The sequence below is a fragment of the Castor canadensis genome, chromosome 9 (assembly GCF_047511655.1).
Source record: "Castor canadensis chromosome 9, mCasCan1.hap1v2, whole genome shotgun sequence".
Classification (NCBI taxonomy): domain Eukaryota; kingdom Metazoa; phylum Chordata; class Mammalia; order Rodentia; family Castoridae; genus Castor; species Castor canadensis.
In genome coordinates this window covers 121752194-121772293 of record NC_133394.1, presented here as the reverse complement: position 1 = coordinate 121772293, position 20100 = coordinate 121752194, and the positions used below count along the sequence as shown (strand labels likewise).

General features: G+C 46.1%; 1 protein-coding gene across 16 annotated transcripts in view; it reads left to right on the top strand.

The window, feature by feature from the left end:
- The first annotated feature begins 5412 nt into the window (after nucleotides 1–5412).
- Limch1 (LIM and calponin homology domains 1) overlaps nucleotides 5413–20100 on the top strand; it is a 321805-nt gene continuing 307117 nt past the window's right edge. For 6 of the 16 annotated variants that reach the window (XM_074042366.1, XM_074042355.1, XM_074042368.1 and 3 more), the window contains exon 1: nucleotides 5431–5625. In XM_074042366.1, the coding sequence (XP_073898467.1) occupies nucleotides 5530–5625 (96 nt within the window). In that variant the 5' untranslated portion in view covers nucleotides 5431–5529. Of the gene's footprint in view, nucleotides 5626–20100 lie in introns of all 16 variants that reach the window. The other 10 variants (XM_074042370.1, XM_074042358.1, XM_074042369.1 and 7 more) reach the window with 6 other exon arrangements.

The window sequence follows — 20100 nt, the reverse complement described above, 5'->3', positions numbered from 1 at the left end:
AATTAAAAACTTTGTGCTTCAAAGAACTATCAAGAAAAGTTTAAAGTTAACACAAGGAGTAGGAGGAAATATATGCAAATCACATATCTGATAAGGGTCTTGTACTTAGAATAAAGAACTCAGCTCAACAATAAAAGGAGAAATAATTTACAAATGGGAATGGATGGACATTTCTACCAAGGAGATTCACAAAATGGCCAATGAGCACATGAAAGAGATGCCACGTCCATCAGCCACCAGGGAAATGCAAATCAAAGGCCATAGTCAAATCTCATATACAATAGGATGCTATAACAAAAATTTGGACAGTAACAGGTGTTAGCAAGGAAAGCTCGCACAAAGCTGGTGGGAGTGTAAGATGGTGCAGCTGCTAAGGAAAACAGCCGGCTAGTTTCTAAGCAGCTAGTTTCTAAGCAGGATGCACACAGTTACCACGTGACCCAGCTATTCTGCTCTGTGGCATATACTCAAGAGAACTGAAAGCATATTCCCACACACAAACCTGTACATGAATATTTGTAGCAGATTCATAATAACCAAAAAGTGAAAACAACCCAGAGGTCCACCTAATTAATGCATATACGAAATGTTTATTGATACAATGACATCTCTTTTGGCAATAAAAGGGAATGCAGGCCAGATGTGGTGGTGTGCGCTTGTAATTCCCGCACTTCAGAGGCTGAGGTAGGATGATCATGAGTTTGAAACCAGAGGATCTACAAAGAAAAAAAAAATTCAAAACCCCAGTCCCACCAAAATAAATAAACGCATACACAAATAAATAAAAGAAGATATAAAAAAATAAAAAGCAATACAGGCTGACAGAGTGCTTGCCTAGCATGTGTGAAGATATGATTGCCAGCATCTGGGAGGGGGGGAAAGAATGAAGTGTGGAGCATGATGACACATGCCTGTAGACCCAGCCACTGGATAGGCTGAAGTAGAAGGATGACTTGCGCCCAGGAATTCAGAACCAGTTTGGGTAATAGAGTGATACTTGGTTTTCTGATTTAAAAAAAAATGAAGAAAAAGAACACAGTATTGGTATATGCTGTAAGTTTGCACAGGTAACTCGTAAAAACATCATGCTCAGAAGTCACCTACAAGGGATCACAAGTCGTGTGGCTGTATTTATTCATTTATTAGTTTGTGGATCCCGGGGACTGACCCTGGACCTCAGGCATGCTAGGCATATGCTCTACTAGTGAGTTATACTCCTATGGGCCCATTTATGTGAAGTGTCCAGAACAGGCAAATTTATGTAGGCAGAAAACATATTAAATATTGCTAGGGGTGGAGAGCACAGAGCAGTGACTGCTGATTGGTACAAGGTTTCTTTTTTGAGAGGTTAAAAATGATCCCAAATGAATTGTGGAAATGGTTGCACAACTCTACAAATACACTAAAACTCATTGACTTGTATATATATGTATTTTTTTTTCTGTGCTGGGTTTGAATTCAGAGTCTCAGGTTTGTAGGTAGGTACTCTGCTACTTGAGCCATGCCCCCAGGCCTTTTGCCTAGCCATTTTTCTTTCTTTTTGATGGTACTGGGATTTAAACTCAGGACCTCGTTCTTGCTAGGCAGGTACCCTACTGCTTGAGCCATTCTCTCAGCCCTGCTTTAAATTAAGGTCTTTCAATTTTGCCTGGACTGGCCTAGACTGTGATTCTCTTATTTATATCTCCCACATAGCTGGGATAACAAGTACACGCTACTATGCCCAGCTGAGATGGGGTCTCAAGTATGTTTTACCTAGGCTGGCCTGGAATCTTCTCATCTACACTTCTCAAGTAGCTGGGATTACAGGTGTGAGCTACCACACCTGACCTAAAATCTTTATTGTTTATTTATGAGATACAATATGATGTTTCACTATATGAATACATTTTGTAGTAATTACAGGTTAATTAGCACATCTCTAACCCTCAAACCTTTACTATTTCCTCGTGTTGAGAACATTCAAAATTCTTCTTGATATTTTGAGATATGTAATATTATTGCTGACTATAGAGTTGTACATTTAAATAGGTGGATTTTATGGCATATGAATTATATCTCGATAAAACTGTCACAAAGCAACAGAACGTGTTTAGTTTGCGTGTTTTTGAGATGGGGTCTTGCTATGTTGTCCAGGCTGTCCTCAAGTGATTCTCCTGTTTTGGCCTTCCCATTTAGCTAGGACTAACCCAGGCTCTTTGAGCACAGTATCTGTGCCCCTCTTTTGAAGTTTACCACACAGCACCTGGTCTTTTAATTACTTTTTTCCAATCAGAATGGTACATTGTACCCTTCAAATAGTGAGGATCTTCCAGATTTGTTTCCTTTAGCATGTATTTCCCAAATTCTGTCATGGGCATAGATTACTTTTATATTTGAAAGAATACATTGTATGGAAGTGGAAATATTTCACTAACAAAATTATTAGTTCCCACAGAGCAAAGTCTGTGTCCCCTTGTGCCTTCTTCAGATTCTTACCAGTGACTTGTAGATATTTTTTATAATAGCGCTGGATTCGAATGGTTGTAAGTCTTTGAGCCTTTGTAGCCTATGCGAATTTGTTATTGGTAATGGAGTTCAGGAAAAGCAGACATTACTTTAGGATTATAAACCTTTTTTTTTTTTTCTGGTGGGACTGGGATTTGAACTCAGCTTTGCACTTGCAAAGCAGGTGCTCTACTGCTTGAGCCACACCTCTAGTCCATTTTGCTCTGGTTATTTTTGGAGATGGGGTCTCATGAACTATTTGCCCAGGCTGACCTTGAACTGTGATCCTCACTGTCTCAGCTTCCCAAGTTAGGATTACAAGAGTGAGTTACCATGAGTAATCATATAAACATAGTTTTACAGAAGGCAAAAATTACATTTTGATTTGAATGTTTCAATGCCAAGTACTTTAGAGATACAGTAGACAATTTTTGTGTGTGTGCTAGGGATTGAACTCAGGGCTTTGCACATGCTGGGCAAGTGCTCTACCACTGAGCTACATCTCCAGCTCTTATTTTTTAAGGCAAGGTCTCAGTTTATAGCTGAGGGTGGCCGAGAACTCCTGATCCTCCTGCCTCTACCTACCAAGTGCTGGGAATACAGGTATGAGCACAGCTTGGTAGACAAGATGAATTTGGTAGAAAATACTCATTTTCACATGGATCCAGATATGCCATGCAGGTCCACCCGTTTCCCCTCCTGCTGCTTACTCCGTGGTGTGGTCCATTGTGGCAGCTCACGCCAGTGTACTGGAGTTGTTTTGCAAGCACCTGTGTTTACCTTGTCATCTTTGTGAAGACAAGGTCATGTCATTAGTGTGTTCCCTCCACTTGCCTTCTTTATCTCTGCTTTGTATGTCCTCCCTTCTTTGGAGGACAGGTGGAAGGGGTGGTTGGCTGGCCTGTACTCAGCACTATCTGTGTGTAGGACCCGGCTTCTGTCCCTTCACATTTGGTCACCATGTTTGCTCCTCTCCATGATTCTGCTGGATGGCTTTTTCAACCTCATTTGAGATGAGGGAGCTGAGGCACAAATGTAAGTGGCCACGAGGACAGGAGTGGAGGCAGCTGGGTGTGCAGTTACAGCAGACCTGGTGCCTGGCTGTCTGGGCTAGAGTCCTCCTCCCACCCACTGCTGGCATCCCTCTCTGTCCCCAGCTTCCTCACAGGGATGATAATAGTCCTGTCTCACAGGCTGGAATAAGGACTGGATTGGCCACTTATTTGTACTGGACTTGGAACAGTGCCTAGCAGTGCCCGAATGTCATGTAAGTGTTTTCAAAGTACATGAACTAAAGCCGGTGTGACTCTAAAGCAGGGAATGGTGCAATTTCAGGCCTGCTCTGTGTGACATCCCCGTTACAGTGCCAGCATCGGACCAAGACTAAACTTAGACTCTGGTCAGGGGACAGGGATTTAGCACTTGCAGACCTTCTGCCATGGTCGGACACCCCTTGCCAGCAGCCTTTCTAAAGAGGTGGAGCTATTCATGCTAGGTCAGCCAACAGTACTGAGCTGTGTACTCAGTGCTTGACTCCTTGGGGCCAGAGTTTCTCAGTGGCCTGCAGGTTGCCCCAGCCCCAATCTGGGTGGACTTTACCTGTTCCCTACTGTCATTTCCCAACTTCCCTCACCATCCTGCCGACACGCCAGGCCTTTACTGGTTCCTCCATCACCACCAAGCTCATTCCTGCCTCAAAGCCCGGGCACCTAACTGGAAATGTTTGTGCCGGATGGTCACGTGGTTAGCATCTCTCTCATTCATGTCACCTCACCATCAGAAAAATCTTCCATAATCTTTCATTTGGGCTGTCAGGTAAAAGAGAAGGATGCTCAAGCCGGGATGGCTGAGCGGGGCTTAAGGGACCATTAGAAGTGGGCAGGGGAGGAAGTAGATGGGATGCGGGGCTTTGACCATCCCTGGGCCTAGTGGTGGAACATAGCAAGAGAAGTCAGGTAGCCTTCGGGACCCTCTGCAGCGTCCAGTGGAGCAGTGTCCTCAACCCTCTGGACCCTGGCAGTGAGGAAGGGGGAAACAAAACCCCACTCTCCTCTAGCCCTCTTCTGCCTCTCATTAATAGAACCTGAGCGCACTGGGCACCCAGAGAGCCTGTGGGAAGTCAGCGGGCACTTGATGTCCCCAAGCCATTGTGATGTTAGCAGATAAAGCCTGGTACAATGATTTTTTAAAAAAGCGTTTATTGTCTTACTCCCCTCCAGCACACACACTCCCTCTAGAATGAATATCTTGAGGACAAGGACTGGGGCTTGTTTTCTTTTTTCATCTGTAGGTCTCTAGCGCCTAGCTCCGTGCCTGGCGAGCGGTAGTAGGCGCCCCATCGATATTGTTTGAATGAATCAACAGACTAGGGCCCAGGTAGCTTGACAGCAGTTATTTCCTTTTCTTCTTTCTTACAGAAAGATCAGGAGGCTGAATACTTTAGGGCGTAGGGCCATGGACTGCCCCTCTAGTCCCCATCTCTGCCGCGGGAAGGGACGGCATGTGTCCGCGCATCCTCCTGCCCCGCCGCAGCAGCGCGGTCCCCGGAGACGCGTGCGCCTAGCTCGGCTTGCGTCTCCCAGGTGCAGCCAGATGCGCCCGCCCCTGGACAGCGGGCCTGGCGCGGGGACGTGCGGGGTGGCCAGCCCAATCCCTCTCCTGGTACTGGTGTGAGCCGGGAGGGGGACACCCAGCGCTCGCTCCAGGTTATTTTTAGCCGGTAGCTGACTCCCTCCCCCCTCCACCTCCCCGGGGTGGGGCGGAGCGGCCCGAGAAGGTGGGAAGGGGAGGGGGGGGCTCCGGCCGCCTCCGCGCTCGCTTCCTCCGGGCACTCACAGCGGCGCGAGGCACAGCTGCCGAGGCGTCCCCGGGCAGTGCGCTCGGCTCCTCGGGGACCTGCGCCTGGCGGGGGAGGGGATCGCGGGGAGGGGAGAGCGGCGCGCGGGAAGGGGCGGGGAGCGCGCTCCTGCAGCGGCGGCGGCGGCGGCGGCGGCCGTGCTCATCCCGGCGGCCCAACGATCGAGTGGACGCCGGGCTTCGCAAATGGCTTGTCCCGCTCTCGGTCTGGAAGCTCTTCAGCCCCTGCAGCCCGAGCCGCCCCCCGAGCCCGCCTTCTCCGAGGCGCAGAAGTGGATCGAGGTAGGTGCCGCGGGCTGGCGGGCGGCCTTGCAGGGGCGCATGTAGCGCAGGTCCAGCCTCGCCTCCCCCCACTTTCTTTGCCAGCTACTGCGAGTCACCCTGAGGGGCCTCGGGCGAACTGCGATTCCTTGGCGTTTTGGCATTGGCGTCCCGGGAGGGTGGGTGCGAATGGGGGACACTGCAGTGTAGCTGTGCGCCAGCCGGCAGGAAGCGGTCCCTGCGCCTTCATCCCTCCTGCCCGCTGGCCTTGAAAATCTCAGCCCGCACCGCTTCCAGGCGCTGCCAAGGGCTGCCAGGGCGAGCAGAAACGCTGCAAAGGCGCCAGAAGCTCGAGCCCCCAGAGCCCTTGTGGGCGCCGCATTTTGGGGTGCCCTGCTCCCTGTCCCATGCTCCGCCTCTTGGCCTTCCTAGTCGCCCTTCCGGAGCGGAGCTGGTAGTGTCTCCACGGAGGCGCGTACCCACCGGAGCCTCTGGGCTGTGATCCTGGCACAGGTTCAGGTGTGAGACTGGCAAGGAGCACAGGCTGGGAGGGAGGGGTTAACCTGCAAGACCCACCTGCGAGCGTGCCATCCGCGTGGACGCTGCCCAGCCATTGACAGCCCTTGCTCCATCCTAGAGGCCGCAGGGTGGGTACCCCGGGGTTGGGTACCCGGCCTGGTTGGCATATTTCACTTCTTAAATGACTCGGTTAAATGACAGGCCAGGGAAATCACTGGAGCTCTCGGCTCAGTCCTGGAAGCGCTTGCTGGGTAATCCTGATTCTCGATGCCTAGATTTAGCTTCGTAGCCCTGCGTTTCCGAAATGACGGGATTGCGGGGGTCCGCATGGTTGGAGAGCGCGAGGGGAAAGGTGACCCCTTGAGTTCCATGCAAGGAACCTCTGTTTCAATGGGCGGCCTTTCTTGTGCTTAGTAGGAGAATTTAGTTCCCTTTCCCTTAATGACACACAGCTCCCTTTAATAGTTCAAAGGAGGAAGTGTACCTCGAAATCATGACTGAGCAAAGATGAAGCATCCTAATATTCAGTTTGTCACCCACATCCCTGGGGGCACCGAAGATCTCAACCTGCTGAGTGCCAGTGGAAAGCACTCTCAATACTGCTGGAAGGCTCCAGCCCTAGGCCTGCCCCTTTCAGAGTGAACCTGCTTCATGCAAGCAAGTGTTCCTCAGAGTTTAGAAACACCTTTTTCAAAGTAGAGTTAAAGAAACAGAAGAATAAACTCAACACTCTATTGTTAAAAGCCCAGTCATGGCTCTCATAATTTAATAGGTCAACCCCAGATGAGAAAAAGACTTTATTTTTGATCTGTGGCTGGAAGGCTTGGAGTGTGACAGGTGTTCTCTCTGTGCTGCATACTTGGGCTGATGAGGCTAACACAGGGACATTTGCAGTCACTGGCTTAGTGGAGAGTTGGATGACTATAATTTTTAGGTTCTTGAACTCGACAATTTTCCCGAGAGATTTTGGATGTGGGTGGGGTGAAGGAGGAGGTAAGGAAAGAATAGCCTTGCTAAATTCTGTTTTCTTACTAGCAATTAACATTTTCACACGATCCTTTAAAAAGTATTGTGTAAACTGCACACAGAAAGGCGCATACATCTGAAGTGTATACCTTCATGGATTTTAGCGTATGACTATATTACTACAGCCCCTGCCTAGATCAAGATATAAAATACCCACTTGTGGTCTAGTTTTTAGTGGAGAGATACCAGGGTAGATATTATGCAGTACAGAACAGAAGCCTTATACCAGTTTAAGAAATGGAAGGAGAGGTTCCTTAAGAAAATAAAGCCCTTTAGGCCCTTACGACAATTGGATCTTATTATTGGTACTTTGCCTTTATTCCAATTGAAGAACGTGAAAACCCTAATAGTGCGTGTGTGCGTGGCTTTAGGACCGGCTGCCGGGTGCGTGTACATTATTGAAGCGGCCTATCTCCTTTCAATTGGGGAGTTCGATTTCACGGAAAAGGAGAGTTCCCCCTCCCCCACCATATAAAAAGGGTATTTGCTCCGGGAGAGATAGAGACCTTCCCCTTCCTTCCCCAGGTTCCGTTGAAATATAAGTGCTGTGTCTGCAAATCCGGGAACGCGGGGTCAGTCACAGACGGTTTTGCACGCACTTGCCCTGTGAACAAAGATTCCTTGGCTAATATAGTAATGATGTGGTTTTAGTGTGAGCCCAATTCCCAGGGGAGTCTTATCTTGAGACAATTGCATCTCCGTTAGGGGCCCATTGTCCCTGGCAAGATCCTTATTGGTAGGGCTTTGTTTTTCGCTTTTGTTCTGTTGGTGATTAAATTTCCCACAGGCTTTTTTTTTTTTTCCTTCTTCTTTTTGAGTAGTCAGGAATTTCACCCTTTCAGAAAAATGTTCCCTTGGGGGCAGCAGGTTAATAAACAAACTTTGCTGCCTGTCTCTCTTCCTCAGTCCTGGTCTTCCTTGCTCAGGGCTCAAGAAACAAACTTGTTAGGAATTTCTCAGCCTGCAGCCTTGGCTATTTGAGGACTGTGTTACTGGGCAGGAAATGTGGCCTGGTTATGAGGTTCCTATCTCACCCCGCCCCCAATGTTGGCCCTTAGCTGGCAAAGGTGACCGCTCTAATGGGACTCTCATGGTCACAGGCTGTGTGGGGATCACAGGTAACACTGCCAGCAACTTTTTATAGCTGTAGGAGCAGGTTGTGTGTCTTAACTGTGGGTTTGGGGAGACTCCGAAAGGAAATGACAAAGTTCAAGTATTAATTGCCTGTCTACCAGCAGGCAGGGGCTATCTTCCTTCACACTCCTGTTCTAGAAGGTCTTTCTAGGCAAGGAGCAGCAAGTGCATCCCATCCCAGTGGCTCAGAAGTCCAACGTCAGGGCTGGACATCCTGCATTTGAGTCCTGGGTCTATCACCTTCTAGCTGGGTGACCTTGGGCAAACTGCCTTTCCTGTCTTTTTGGTTCCAAATATTTTGTTTGAAAGAGAGCTCTAGTTGTTAAAAATAACAAAGAAAGATGGTTGAAAACATCTGTAAAGCAGGATACTAAATAGCTCACCTACCTTGTAGAGTGCTGTGAGGATTTAATAAGTTAATATCTTTAAAATGCTTAGAATTGTGCCTGGTACTTAGGAAGTATGACTTAAGTGACAGCTAGTATTGTTAATGGCATTAGTGTCACTGCTATTATTCTTACAAGTATCGTATTGCTACCACTGCTATTGTTACTGCTGTCAATAACAACTAAGCCTACTTTTGAAAGGAATTCTTCTTGAAACTTAGGTTTCCAGCGTGGAGAATATAATTTAATTACCTATTTTTATCTTATTATCTTACTATTCTTTCATTCATTCATGCAAAGATCCAGGCCTTGTATGTGCTAGGCATGAGCTCTACCACTGAGCTACATCCCCAGCCCATCTCTAGGGAAACTTGAACTACAAGTTAATAGGATGCTACGTATTACTCTTATTTGCATTAAAGTGATTTTGGGATCAGTGGAAAACCTGTAATATCTGCCAATAAGATGATCACAACTAGACAGTCAAGTCTTAGAAACTCAAACTTCAATATTATGTTGAATATTGAAGTTTAATGTGTAGCTTTTGTTACTCAACTGCAAGCAGAATGCTCCATGCCTCTCCTCTCACAGCTGATCCATATTAAATTATTATACACATAATGAATGTCCAAATATTCATCTCAAAGATAGCAGCTTTGCTCACTGAGGTTGTGTCAACTCCTGCTAGAAAAAAGAATAATTCCTCCATTAATTTTCCTTCTCCCTTGCTCCCTTCTTTTCATTCTTTTGTAATGGCATTGAGTGAGTTCCAGTTTGCTGCTGGTAGGTAGCTGATTCTATTTTTTTCTGGTTCTCCTGTCCCTTTTGTCGCCCTACCCACCAGTGTTGTCTGTTCTAATCTATAGTTCTCTTCAGGGATAAACACTTTCTGGAGGAACAGATGTCCCTTCAAGTTGGTTTCAGTCCTGATTTGGAACAGGTTGCCAAACCTTTAGGGAGAGGCTGGAAATTTCAACCCAACTCAGCCTACCTTCTCAGTTTGGGAAGTTTCTAGATTCCATTAACTTTAATCCTAGCATACCCATGGGGCTTGGTGAAGGGTGCAGCCTTACCTGTGACCTTATCCACATCTCACATGAGTGGGAACTAGGGCTGAAAGGATCAGTTTGTCCTTCCGGTTCATTTCCCTATGTCCATGTAGAACTTTCCTTTTATTCAATGGGACCTGATTCTGAAGATTAAAAATGCTAAGGGTTCCTTAGTGCTGCAAGGCTGAAAGATGTTGCATTGCTTGGCAGTAAAATTTATGAGTAGCCTTGGAGATAATCTAGCATTTGGTAGCCAGTAACATAGGACATTTGTGTTATCATGCTGTTAAGTTATATAGTCATTCTAATTTTCCATCTCTGTAGGGACTTGATGTTTAAATCTTTTTTTTTAATTGCAACAAAGATTTAACTTTGCAAATGGTCTTTCAGCTCGGCTTGGGAGAGACAGAAGAGGAAGAAAAACCTTTCTGGCTAGATCAAGAAAGGAATAGTAGTCTGAAAAGATCTGTAAACCAGAGCATGTAGCATCTTTCTCACAATGACATTTAAGTAGCCTAGATTGTTTGTATACAAGGGCTGCTATGACACAATGCTGGTCATGAGGTAGGAGAATAGTGAAATCCCACAGATTTGGGGAAAAGGGGTGGGATGGGAGGTGGAGCTGGCACTTCTTGCCTCAGCATCTCCCTGGAAACTGATTGCATCAAGCAACTTCCAAATGGGCAGACAGCACCAGCCTGCAAGAAGGAATGTCAGCACCAGCCTGCAAGAAGGAATGTGTGTGTGTGTGTGTGTGTGTGTGTGTGTGTGTGTGTGTGTGTGTGTGTACGGGGTATGCGTGTACAGCTGCTGGATCTCTTGGCCCCCCTGCTTCCCACTGGTGGATGACAATGGAGCCATGATGCAGACATCTGGCCTTGAGTCCTTGGGTGGCAGTCAGTGCTTGGTGGGACAAGGCAGCTCTAGAAATGCTGGAAATTGGCCTGGCACTTTTCTTTTTGCTTCAGACCAATCTGAAGCCTAGAACCTAGAAGTGTCAGAGACTGGGGATGATGTGATATGACGGTGATGATGTACCAATGTTCAAAGCTGATATTTATTGAGTGCTTACCATGTATCAGCATTGGGTAAATTTGATTATTATCCCTATTTGCAGAAGAGGAAACTGAGGCTCAAGGTTACAAGTAAATGTCAGAACTAGGACAGTAATCCAAAGCATCCTTTCTTAGCTGGGAGTATGAAACACATCCAGGATCACCCAGTCAGTAAGTACTTAGTAGAGCCAGGATTCAAATCCTGATCTCTTACATTGCCTCCCTCATTTGGGACCCTGTGGAGCCTGTAAAGCAGTGCTTGTTCCTTATTCCTGTGACAGTACAGTGTTCCCTTCTGCCCTGTCGTCTCCCATGGGGGGACAGGATGTGGTTCAGAAGCTGTGGCTCATTAGACCCTTCTTGTGCAGGACACGGAGTGTCCTTATTTGGACAGGTTGCTCCAATGTTCCCTAGTAGGTGGCACCACTGAGACCAGCAGACAAGCAGAATCTGGCTCCCCTTCTTTGCTTGATAACTTCAGACCTACCATTTCAATGGTGGAGCTGAGTGGTAGGGTGGCCTGCAGCTCAGAGTGGCCAGAATGCACTGCTTATTCCTGCTGGGACTGCTGGAATGCCCAGCCCCTCCACTGAGGTGAGGGCAGATGGCTGGCTGGTAAGTAAGTAGGTAGTGGTTAAATCTAAGCTTGCTGGTTCATTATCCTAAGATTTCTTTTCTCTTAAAAAGTGATTGGTTGGTGATTTGATTGGTGTAGTGCTGGGGCTTGGATCCAGGACCTCATGCAAGTTGTCCAAACGCTGTGCCCTTATCATTTCTTCTGAGGACAGGTATTCTGGAATATTTTGCTTATGAAATGAGGGACCATGGTTCTCCTTACAGTTTCGTCTCCAAAGCCCAGTCTGTGGGGGGCGTGAAGGGATGTCTTGTCCACCCTTGGTCATTTAACATTTGCTCACGGAAAAGGTGCATTATTCCACACCGTCTCATTCCCTAGAGAGTTTGAGTGAAGAACAAATGCCTGTGTGGTCTGTTCTTCAAATAGAGGTTTGGAGGGATGTCTCCTGTCAGCGCTGATGTGTTCGTGTGCTGTTGGAGCTTTACCACAGCTCTCTCATCCTCACCTGAGAATGCTCCCATCTGGCAATGGTGAAAACACATTTGGCTAAGAGGTGGCTTCTTCTGAGAGAGGAGATTGACAGCATCTCTGGCAGGGGTTGAGGTCCCACCCTAAAGAGCCAAAGGGCCTGATAGGCAGCTCTCACACTCCTGGGGAGTTTGGTTTATGGCTGGCATCTCTATGGCTGATATCTTGTCTGACCACATCGCTGCATTATAGCCTTGAGTTTTCATTGTAGGACTGAGTCAATTAACATTGGCTAATTTTTGTGTGTATGTGGACATAGTGTCTTACTACATATCCCAGGCTGGCCTTGAACTCCCTATTTTCCTGCCTCTGGAGTCCTGGGATTGCAGGTATGCACCACCACACCTGACTGATTTTTGACTACTCTCAGTGGAACCATTTTTACTTTTTAAGCCCAATTCATTGTGCTATGATTTTGAAAAATATGCAATACAATTTTATGATATTGTCCCCTCATGTGCTCTTAAGGATGTGTGTGTTTGCATTTGAAGCAAAGGATGGTAGTGATGTGACTTTTGTGTGGGGGAAGGGTAGGGTGGAATAAAGGATAATGTCAGTACAGTTAAATGAGGAAAGGAAAGGTTAATAGAACTTTGTTTTTGAGTGACTGAGAAATATAAAAATAGCTGAAACTAGAGGGTTACTAATAATACAGGGGAAATAATAGTTCTTTAAAAAAAAAAGAATGACTGACAGTACTGGCGAGGCTCCCATCTGGACCTGAGATGTTCTATCTCTGCAAGGAGCATTGATGTCATGGAATTCAAGTCTGCTGTGGAAAAATTCCATCTTTGCAATACTGAAAACAACACTTCCACAGAGACGTCCCCACGCACTTCACCCTGTTGGGTAGCCGTCAAATCCTTTGGTATCAGGGAGGAAGCAAAGTGACTTGGTCGTGTACCATGCAGCTAAGGAACACCTTGACCCATCTCTCTTTCCCACAAAACTTACACTGTTTGCAGAACTGCTATTTCTGTATCTGTGCTGAGTCCTTTAAGAATGAACTCTTGGTCAGGCTGGCAAAGCTCTGTGTTGCCATGGTTACACTGGTGCAGCTAAGGTGGGATGCTACCTGGCCTCCAGGTCAACCTTAGAAGTTAGGGACAGACCCCACCCATCTACCCCTAAATAGGGCTTAAGAGGCCATGTAAGAATACACCTGTGCTTGCTTTTCTTATTTTTTTTGCAGTACTGGGGTTTGAACTCAGGGCCTTATGATTGCCAAGCAGGCACTGTACCACTTGAGCCACATCTCCAGCCCTTTCTGCTATAACCATTTTTCAAATATCTAGCATTTATGCCTGAACTGGCCTGGACTGTGATTCTCCTATTTATGCTTCTTGCATAGCTGAGAAGTGACAAGTTACAAGTGTGTGTCACCACACCCAGCTTTTTATTTGTTGACATGGGGTCTTGTTAACTTTTTTGCCCTTGGTTGGCCTGAAACTGTTATTCTCTCAATATCTCTGCCTCCTGAGTAGCTGGGATTATTAGTGTGAGCCACCACACCCAGCCTGCACTTGCTTTCTGAATAAAGGTCAAGGGGAGAAGGGCTTCTGGAGTTTTCATTTCCATGACCATAAGCTTAAAAAAAAAAAATCCTTACTCTTGTTCTTTACCAAGTGGGTCTGTACCAAGTGAGGAAGTGAAGTTGTACTTATGGTGATGAGTAATTACTATCTTTTCTTCTCCTAAGAAACATTTCTAACACATGGTAATTCAAACAATTATTTTAATTGAATATTTTATTCTAATTGAAATTGAATGAAGGCCTACTCAAATGGCTTATGAAATGTAAAAATAATTGTTTGCAATGCCTGGCAGTCACTCACTGGTAAGTGTTCTACATTGTAAACATGGTAAAAGCAAGTGTTAATATGTGACAGTGTGCTGTAAAAATTCCTCTCCTGAAACGTGTGTACCATGGTCTGGTGATGTGCCAGAACTAGTGCCAGGAGCCAAAGTTAGGTGATGAGCACAATAAACATAGCTCCTGCCCTCATAAGATCCACAATGAGCGATTAAACAACAAACACATAACTACAAGTTAGAAAATAGATGATAAAGACAAAGAACAGGTCAGAAGTAGTGGTGCAGTCCTGTAATTCTGGCACTCAGGAGGCTGAAGCAGGAGGATCTCAGGTTTGAGGCCAGCGTGGGCTACATGGTGAGATTTTGTCTCAAAAGAAGGCAAAGAAGGAGGGATGGTCCTAAGATAAAAGTGTTCCTTAGACAGATAAAGATTTTTTTTTGGGGGGGTGAGATTGGGGTTTGAGTTTAGGGCTTCCCACTTGCAAAGCAGGTTTGCTACTGCTTGAGCCACACCTCCAGTCCATTTTCCTCTGGTTATTTTGGAGACGGGCAGGGGGTGGGGGGGTCTCTGTAACTATTTGTCTGGGCTGGCCTCAAACCTCGATCTTCTCAATCTCAGCCTCCCAAGTAGCTAGGATTGCAGGTGTGAGCCACCAGTGTCCGCCCAGACAAGGATTTGTAGTGAAAGTAATATTTAAGCCAAGACTGTTGAAAGATTCTAAGCAGAAGAATTAGATTGATGCATATTTATGGAGAAAATGGCTTGAGTGTGCACTCAACACATGCTTTTATTACGGTTATGCTTTGAAAAAAAGGTAGAACAGAAACATTCTTTAAGTTCTCCAGGTATAAACTGGTTGTGGTACACCTGTAATCCCAGTCCTCAGGAGGCTGAGACAGGAGGATGAAAAGATGGAGGCCAATATGGGCTATGTAGTAAGTTCTGGACCAGTCTGAGCTACATAGCTCAAGAAAAGAAATAAAACAAAAGGAAAGCATGCTTGTACGGTGAAGGTATGTGGGGGAAGATTTGGGGAATGAAGTTAGGGAGCTGAGTAGCAGTTCTTGAATTGTTTTTTTTCCCTGAGGATGGAACCCAGGCCTTGCACATGCTAGGCAAATGCTCTACCACTGGGTCTCGTCCCCAGCCTTCTTGAATATTCTGTTGGCCACTTAGAGTTTGTGAGGTTGTCTAATGGAATCATCTACACTCAAGACATAGAGGAGTAAAAAGTCCTCATCTAGGAGAAATGGCTCAGAAGACTTTGGGATTTATGGTTGAGCCTAGATTTGGGGATTAAAAAACCTTGGCAAAATGGAGGCTGTGAAGGCTGTTTTACCCCTGGTGATGAGAAGAGGCTGCAAGAAACCTGCCTGCTTTTCAGTGGGAGAGCAGTCATTTTGTACAAGATTTTGGGAAGTGACTCACAGATGTCCTCTGATTTGGAAAACTGCCTAAGTCTTATGCCATTTGGAAGTCCCATAAATTGTCAACTTTCTCCTCATGACCCAATGTGGCTGCAAGAAAGTCATCATCACATCACCTTTCCAGGAAGCAGAATGGAGGAATAGAAATGAAGAGACCCAGTTGCCTGGATGGCATACTCCCCAACTCCTGTAACCACATGAGTCCTTTCCTTCTCTGTGCACGCCTGCCCTGAGCACTCTACTCTCTCAGAAGAGTTGTCATGTTCACTGTAATGAATACTTTGTTCTGTGGGATCTGCTCCTTTGATAAGCCCCAGGGCTTCTGTGGCCAAGGCCATTTTCCTGTACCTTTCAATTTTACTCAATCTGCCTCCTGCCAGGGCCCCACAGCCACAGTACCCATAGCCCGAGGGATTGCTCAGTGAGTCTGAGCCCAGGTACAATCACCTGATTGGCACTTGGACTCTGTGTGGCAGAGAAAATAGATGCTGTTGCTGCCCTGACAGGAAGCCATGAGTGTTTTTTTTAGGAGTGATTAAAAAAAGCAGTTCACCCAATAGTTGCCTGGAGACAGCCAGTGATTGGACACTTGCAAAGCGATTCCACTGTTAGCCTTTGGGTAGGTGATGTCAGTTGAAGGAATTACTTAAGCAGCCAACCTTCTCCCCCTCCCGCAGGATGGCCTGGGTGGGGGGCATTCACTGAACTTGGAGTTCCTGGGAGCAGGATTAGAGAGCTAATATCTCTGTCCTTCAAGTAAACTGGCCCTCAGCACCCTCATCTTTCATCTTTCCTTACCTCAAAGCAAACAGCTGCCCTCTTCCTTTACCTGTTGGAGAAATCCAGCTAAATTCCATTTCTTTGTAGGAGAGAAAGGTGCAGAGCATCGAGAAAGAAAAGGCACGAGAGATTGATTAGCACAGTGGTCACCTGTATGAGTTCTTACGAGGTAGGTATTTTTAAAGGGAAAATACCCCACAAAAACTAACAACCGATAGCTGATATCAGCCAATGACCATTCATTGTCATGACCCACTGGCAACTCTGAGAAATAGCGTCCTCTCCGCCTGTCCTTCGGGAAGAGAAGAAACTTGCTGTGAAGCTGAATGTTGTCATCGCCCAACAGATGTGGTTACCTCCCATTTCCTAAGGGACCTCGCAAGATGTCATAAATGGGAGGGGCCAGTAACAAGGGGAAGGCTGATTCGTTATGTTGTAAGAGTCCATGGCATGTATAATGTCAAGTGATAATGTGACTCCTTCAGTGCCAAAGTAAATAATAATATTGAAGACGACGATGATGGACACACTTCTAGGACACCTCTGGGTACCAGTGGTCCATGTGCTGGACTTCATGAGCTGATAAATAGAAAACATCTGGCATGGTGCCTGGCACCTAAAGTGTTTTTTTAAGTGGGCACTCTCCTATACCCGCTTTACAGATGGGAACATTGTAGCACAGGAAAGTTAACTTATTTGCTTGAAGCTGCATACCTAATAAATGGCAGAGCTGAAATTTGAACCCAGGCAGTCTGGTTTGCAGAGCATGGATTACTATGCTCTGCTGTTTTATCCTCCATAGCTGCTCCGTGTGTGTGTGTGTGTGTGTGTGTGTGTGTTGTGTTGTGTATTTCTTGAAGGTAACTTCCTGTTAGTCTTTGGATTCCTTTAAAAGTAAAAGCAAAAGTCCTGAGAAGATCCTGATCGCAGCTCCCCATCAAACCCGGCAGCGGTCCTGCCCCTCCCGCTGCTTCCCTTACTGTGCGAGATGCTGTTTACTGAGCATCTTCTCTGCGCACAGCACTGCTGGTTGCTAGGAAACGGTCTGCCGATCTGGCAGCACATTCTCTGCAACTGGAGCCCTTTCAGTGTTTTTAAAAAGATACACGCGTCAGGAGAGTGGTTAGGATCTAATGAAAAGCCCTTACAGGTGCAGAATGCTCTGTTGCCCACGGGTGGAGCTCTTTTACCCCTCTCCCCTTCCCATCCCTCTCCCCTTTGCATCCCTCTCCCCAGCCTTTTCCTCCTTCCTTGGCTGGGCCCTGACTTGGCCTGTGGATTCAGAGTCCTGGACACTGAGACCCAGAACTGAAATGATTATTAACAAAGGGAAGAAAAACGTGTGGAATCAACATGTCTGCCTGCCAGGCACTGCTAGGTTCTCTGCATGTGGCATCCTGGTTAGTCCCGTGTCACACAGATATCTGTCCCAGTTCAAGGTTCTCTACTGGGCTTGTTCCAGTAAGTTCCATTCCTGTTGAGGCAGGTGGGCAGGCTGGTTAGGACTCTGATTCAGTGTGGCTCCTGAGCCCCACAGGGGGCCCTCACAGTGCTCCTTTCTCTTGGTTGCCCAGGCAGCTCCTGACTGTGGCTCTACCCACCCCATACTGGTCCTGCGGTTCTGAATGAATGGCGCTGCTATGACTTATGTTCCTGTAATGGGAATCGCCACCTATGCAGTTGGGACATAGAGGGAGATGCTTTGTCAGGTGCTAGTTATAGTGGCTCATGCGAGCTTATTGTCATTTTGGGGGCCGTGCACAGGCTAGCAAGCTCCCTACCATTGAGCTACCCCCTCCAGCCCTCATGTGAGATTTTTATTAGCACTTTAGTGTTTTGCATCACCAAATAGCATAGTGGGAAGCAAAAGAGGCTAAGGGGAGGTGAACATGGCAAGTCATTTCTCCAGGCTCCATTTGGCTTTGTAGTCCTTACATTTCTGGTTTCTCCAGATCTGGGCTGCATTTCCTCTTTCCTCCAAATGGAGCACCCCAGTCTTCCTGCACACCGGCCATCATGCATCCTTGCCATCCCTGACCCCCATTATATTTTCTTGGTAGAATCCCACATTTCTTGCATAGTAGGAATTAGAAACCATCTTTTTTTTATTAATACATATTTTTTCTGTGCTAGTAATTTTCAGTGTTCTTGTTTCCGTTAGTGCTGTGGTCACAATGTTGCAGGTTTTCATGCACGTGGGGAATCTGGCTCCAAGTAGCCTGAGGCACCCTGGGGTGCTCTGACATGATAGGCTATTGACTTTTTTTTTTTTTGGTGGTACTGGAGTTTGAACTCAGGACCTTGTGCTTGCTAGGCAGGCACTCTACCTCTTAAGCCACTCCACCAGCCCTTATTTAGTTTTAGTTATTTTTCAGGTAAGGACTCACACTTTTGCCTGGGGCTAGCCTCAAATGGAAACCCTCCTACCTTTGCCTCCTGTGTGGGTGAGATTGCAGACATGAACCACCACTCCTGGCTAGGCTACTGACTTTTCACCTTCCACCCAGAGTTCTGAGGTATATACTGTATTTCAGCTTTCTTATGTATTTGATTTTATACTTCAGTGTGTGTATATTTAGTATATATGTATTTTTGAGACATATTCCTGACATGTACCCAGGCTGACTTTAAACTCTTGATCCTCCTGGCCTCAGCCTTGGGAGTGCTGTGATTATAGATGTGTATCACCGTCCCTGGCTTTAGTCATTTTTTTATTAGAAAAATATTTGGCATGTTTCTGTTAGTCTGTTTATGGTCTCAAGCAACAAAAATCTGAAGCAAACTGGTTATAGAGAACTAAATAGTTCACCAGCTCACTGACGGTCTGGAGGTGGCACTCCTTCCTCCTCAGGAAGGCTAACTTGGCCACTCAGTGATAATCAGAGAGGACTGATTCTCTCAGCTGTTCCACTGTGCTGTGTTCAGTGTGACTTGATGCTCTGGATTTCTGTAATGTCTCTTACCTACCCTACTCCACCCCAGAAGGTCCAGGCTTTTCCACCAAGTGCTGGCAGGGACAGGGACAGGGTCCGTCCAGTCCTCATATTCTCATTACACCATGGGCAGAGAAAGGAGACAAATCCCTCCTTCATGAGTGCTGAGTAGTGGATGAGCTGGTTAGCCCAAGCCAATCAGACTCTAGTCTGGTCTGTCTCACAAATAGGTAGATTTTAAAGGAAAATCTAGGTAGGTTTTTGTAGAAGAATGGAGAAGTGATGCCAAGGAGGCTACCAAGACTCGTTTGTTAATTAATTAATTAATTGTGGTACTGGGGTTTGAACTCAGGTCGTTATGCTTGCTAGGCAGGCACTGTGCCACATGAGGCACCTGTGTTGGGTATTTTCAAGATAGGGTCTTGTGAACAATTTGCCTGGGCTGGCCTTGACCCGTGATCCTCCTGATTGCTGTCTCCTGAGACACTAGGATTACCGCTGTGAGCCAGCAGTGACCAGCAAGAGTTATTACTAACATTTAAATTAAAATGTGATAACATATAGGGACCCAAATGTGGGTGGTAAAGAAAGAAAGAAAATAAAGTAAAAAACTCAGAACAGTGACTGTTTCTTAGAGGTAACCATAAAAAGGCATGAATCAATAGTTTTATTCCTTTTATTTTGTTTTTTGAGACAGAGTCTCACTGTGTCACCCAGGCTGGCCTTGAGCTCTTGGTACTTCTGCCTCAGCATCTGGCATGTTGGGTTTATAGGTGTGCACCACCACGCTCGACTTTATTCCTGTTTTTGTAAGATTAGAAAATGTCATTTTTAGAGGTGTCATTGGATGTCAAGTACCCAACCCAGAACCTAACTGTTTCTACTAGGTATAAAAATGTGGTTGAATGAACCAGATTAATTTCAACTGTTGATTAAAAAGATTAAAAATGTCTACCTTGGGTGATTCAACTCCTTTTTCTTCCCAGTATATATAGGAATTTATTTTATATTGAATGATAAAATAGCAGCTTTATGTTTTTTATTTATAATCATAAAAGGGGGTTGGCGTTATTGGATTGGTTTACACAATTGGAGCAGGTAGTCTAACAATGGTGGAGTGGCAGAGAAGCTGGTAACTTTTGAAAAATGTTAGAAATAGAAGTGTTACCCAATGCCAGCATCTGATTTGTTTCTCCATTTCTTTTCATGTTCCTTTTTCAGGTAAGGGTGTATTTTTTGGAGTCTGAAATTTGCCTAGGTACAGCC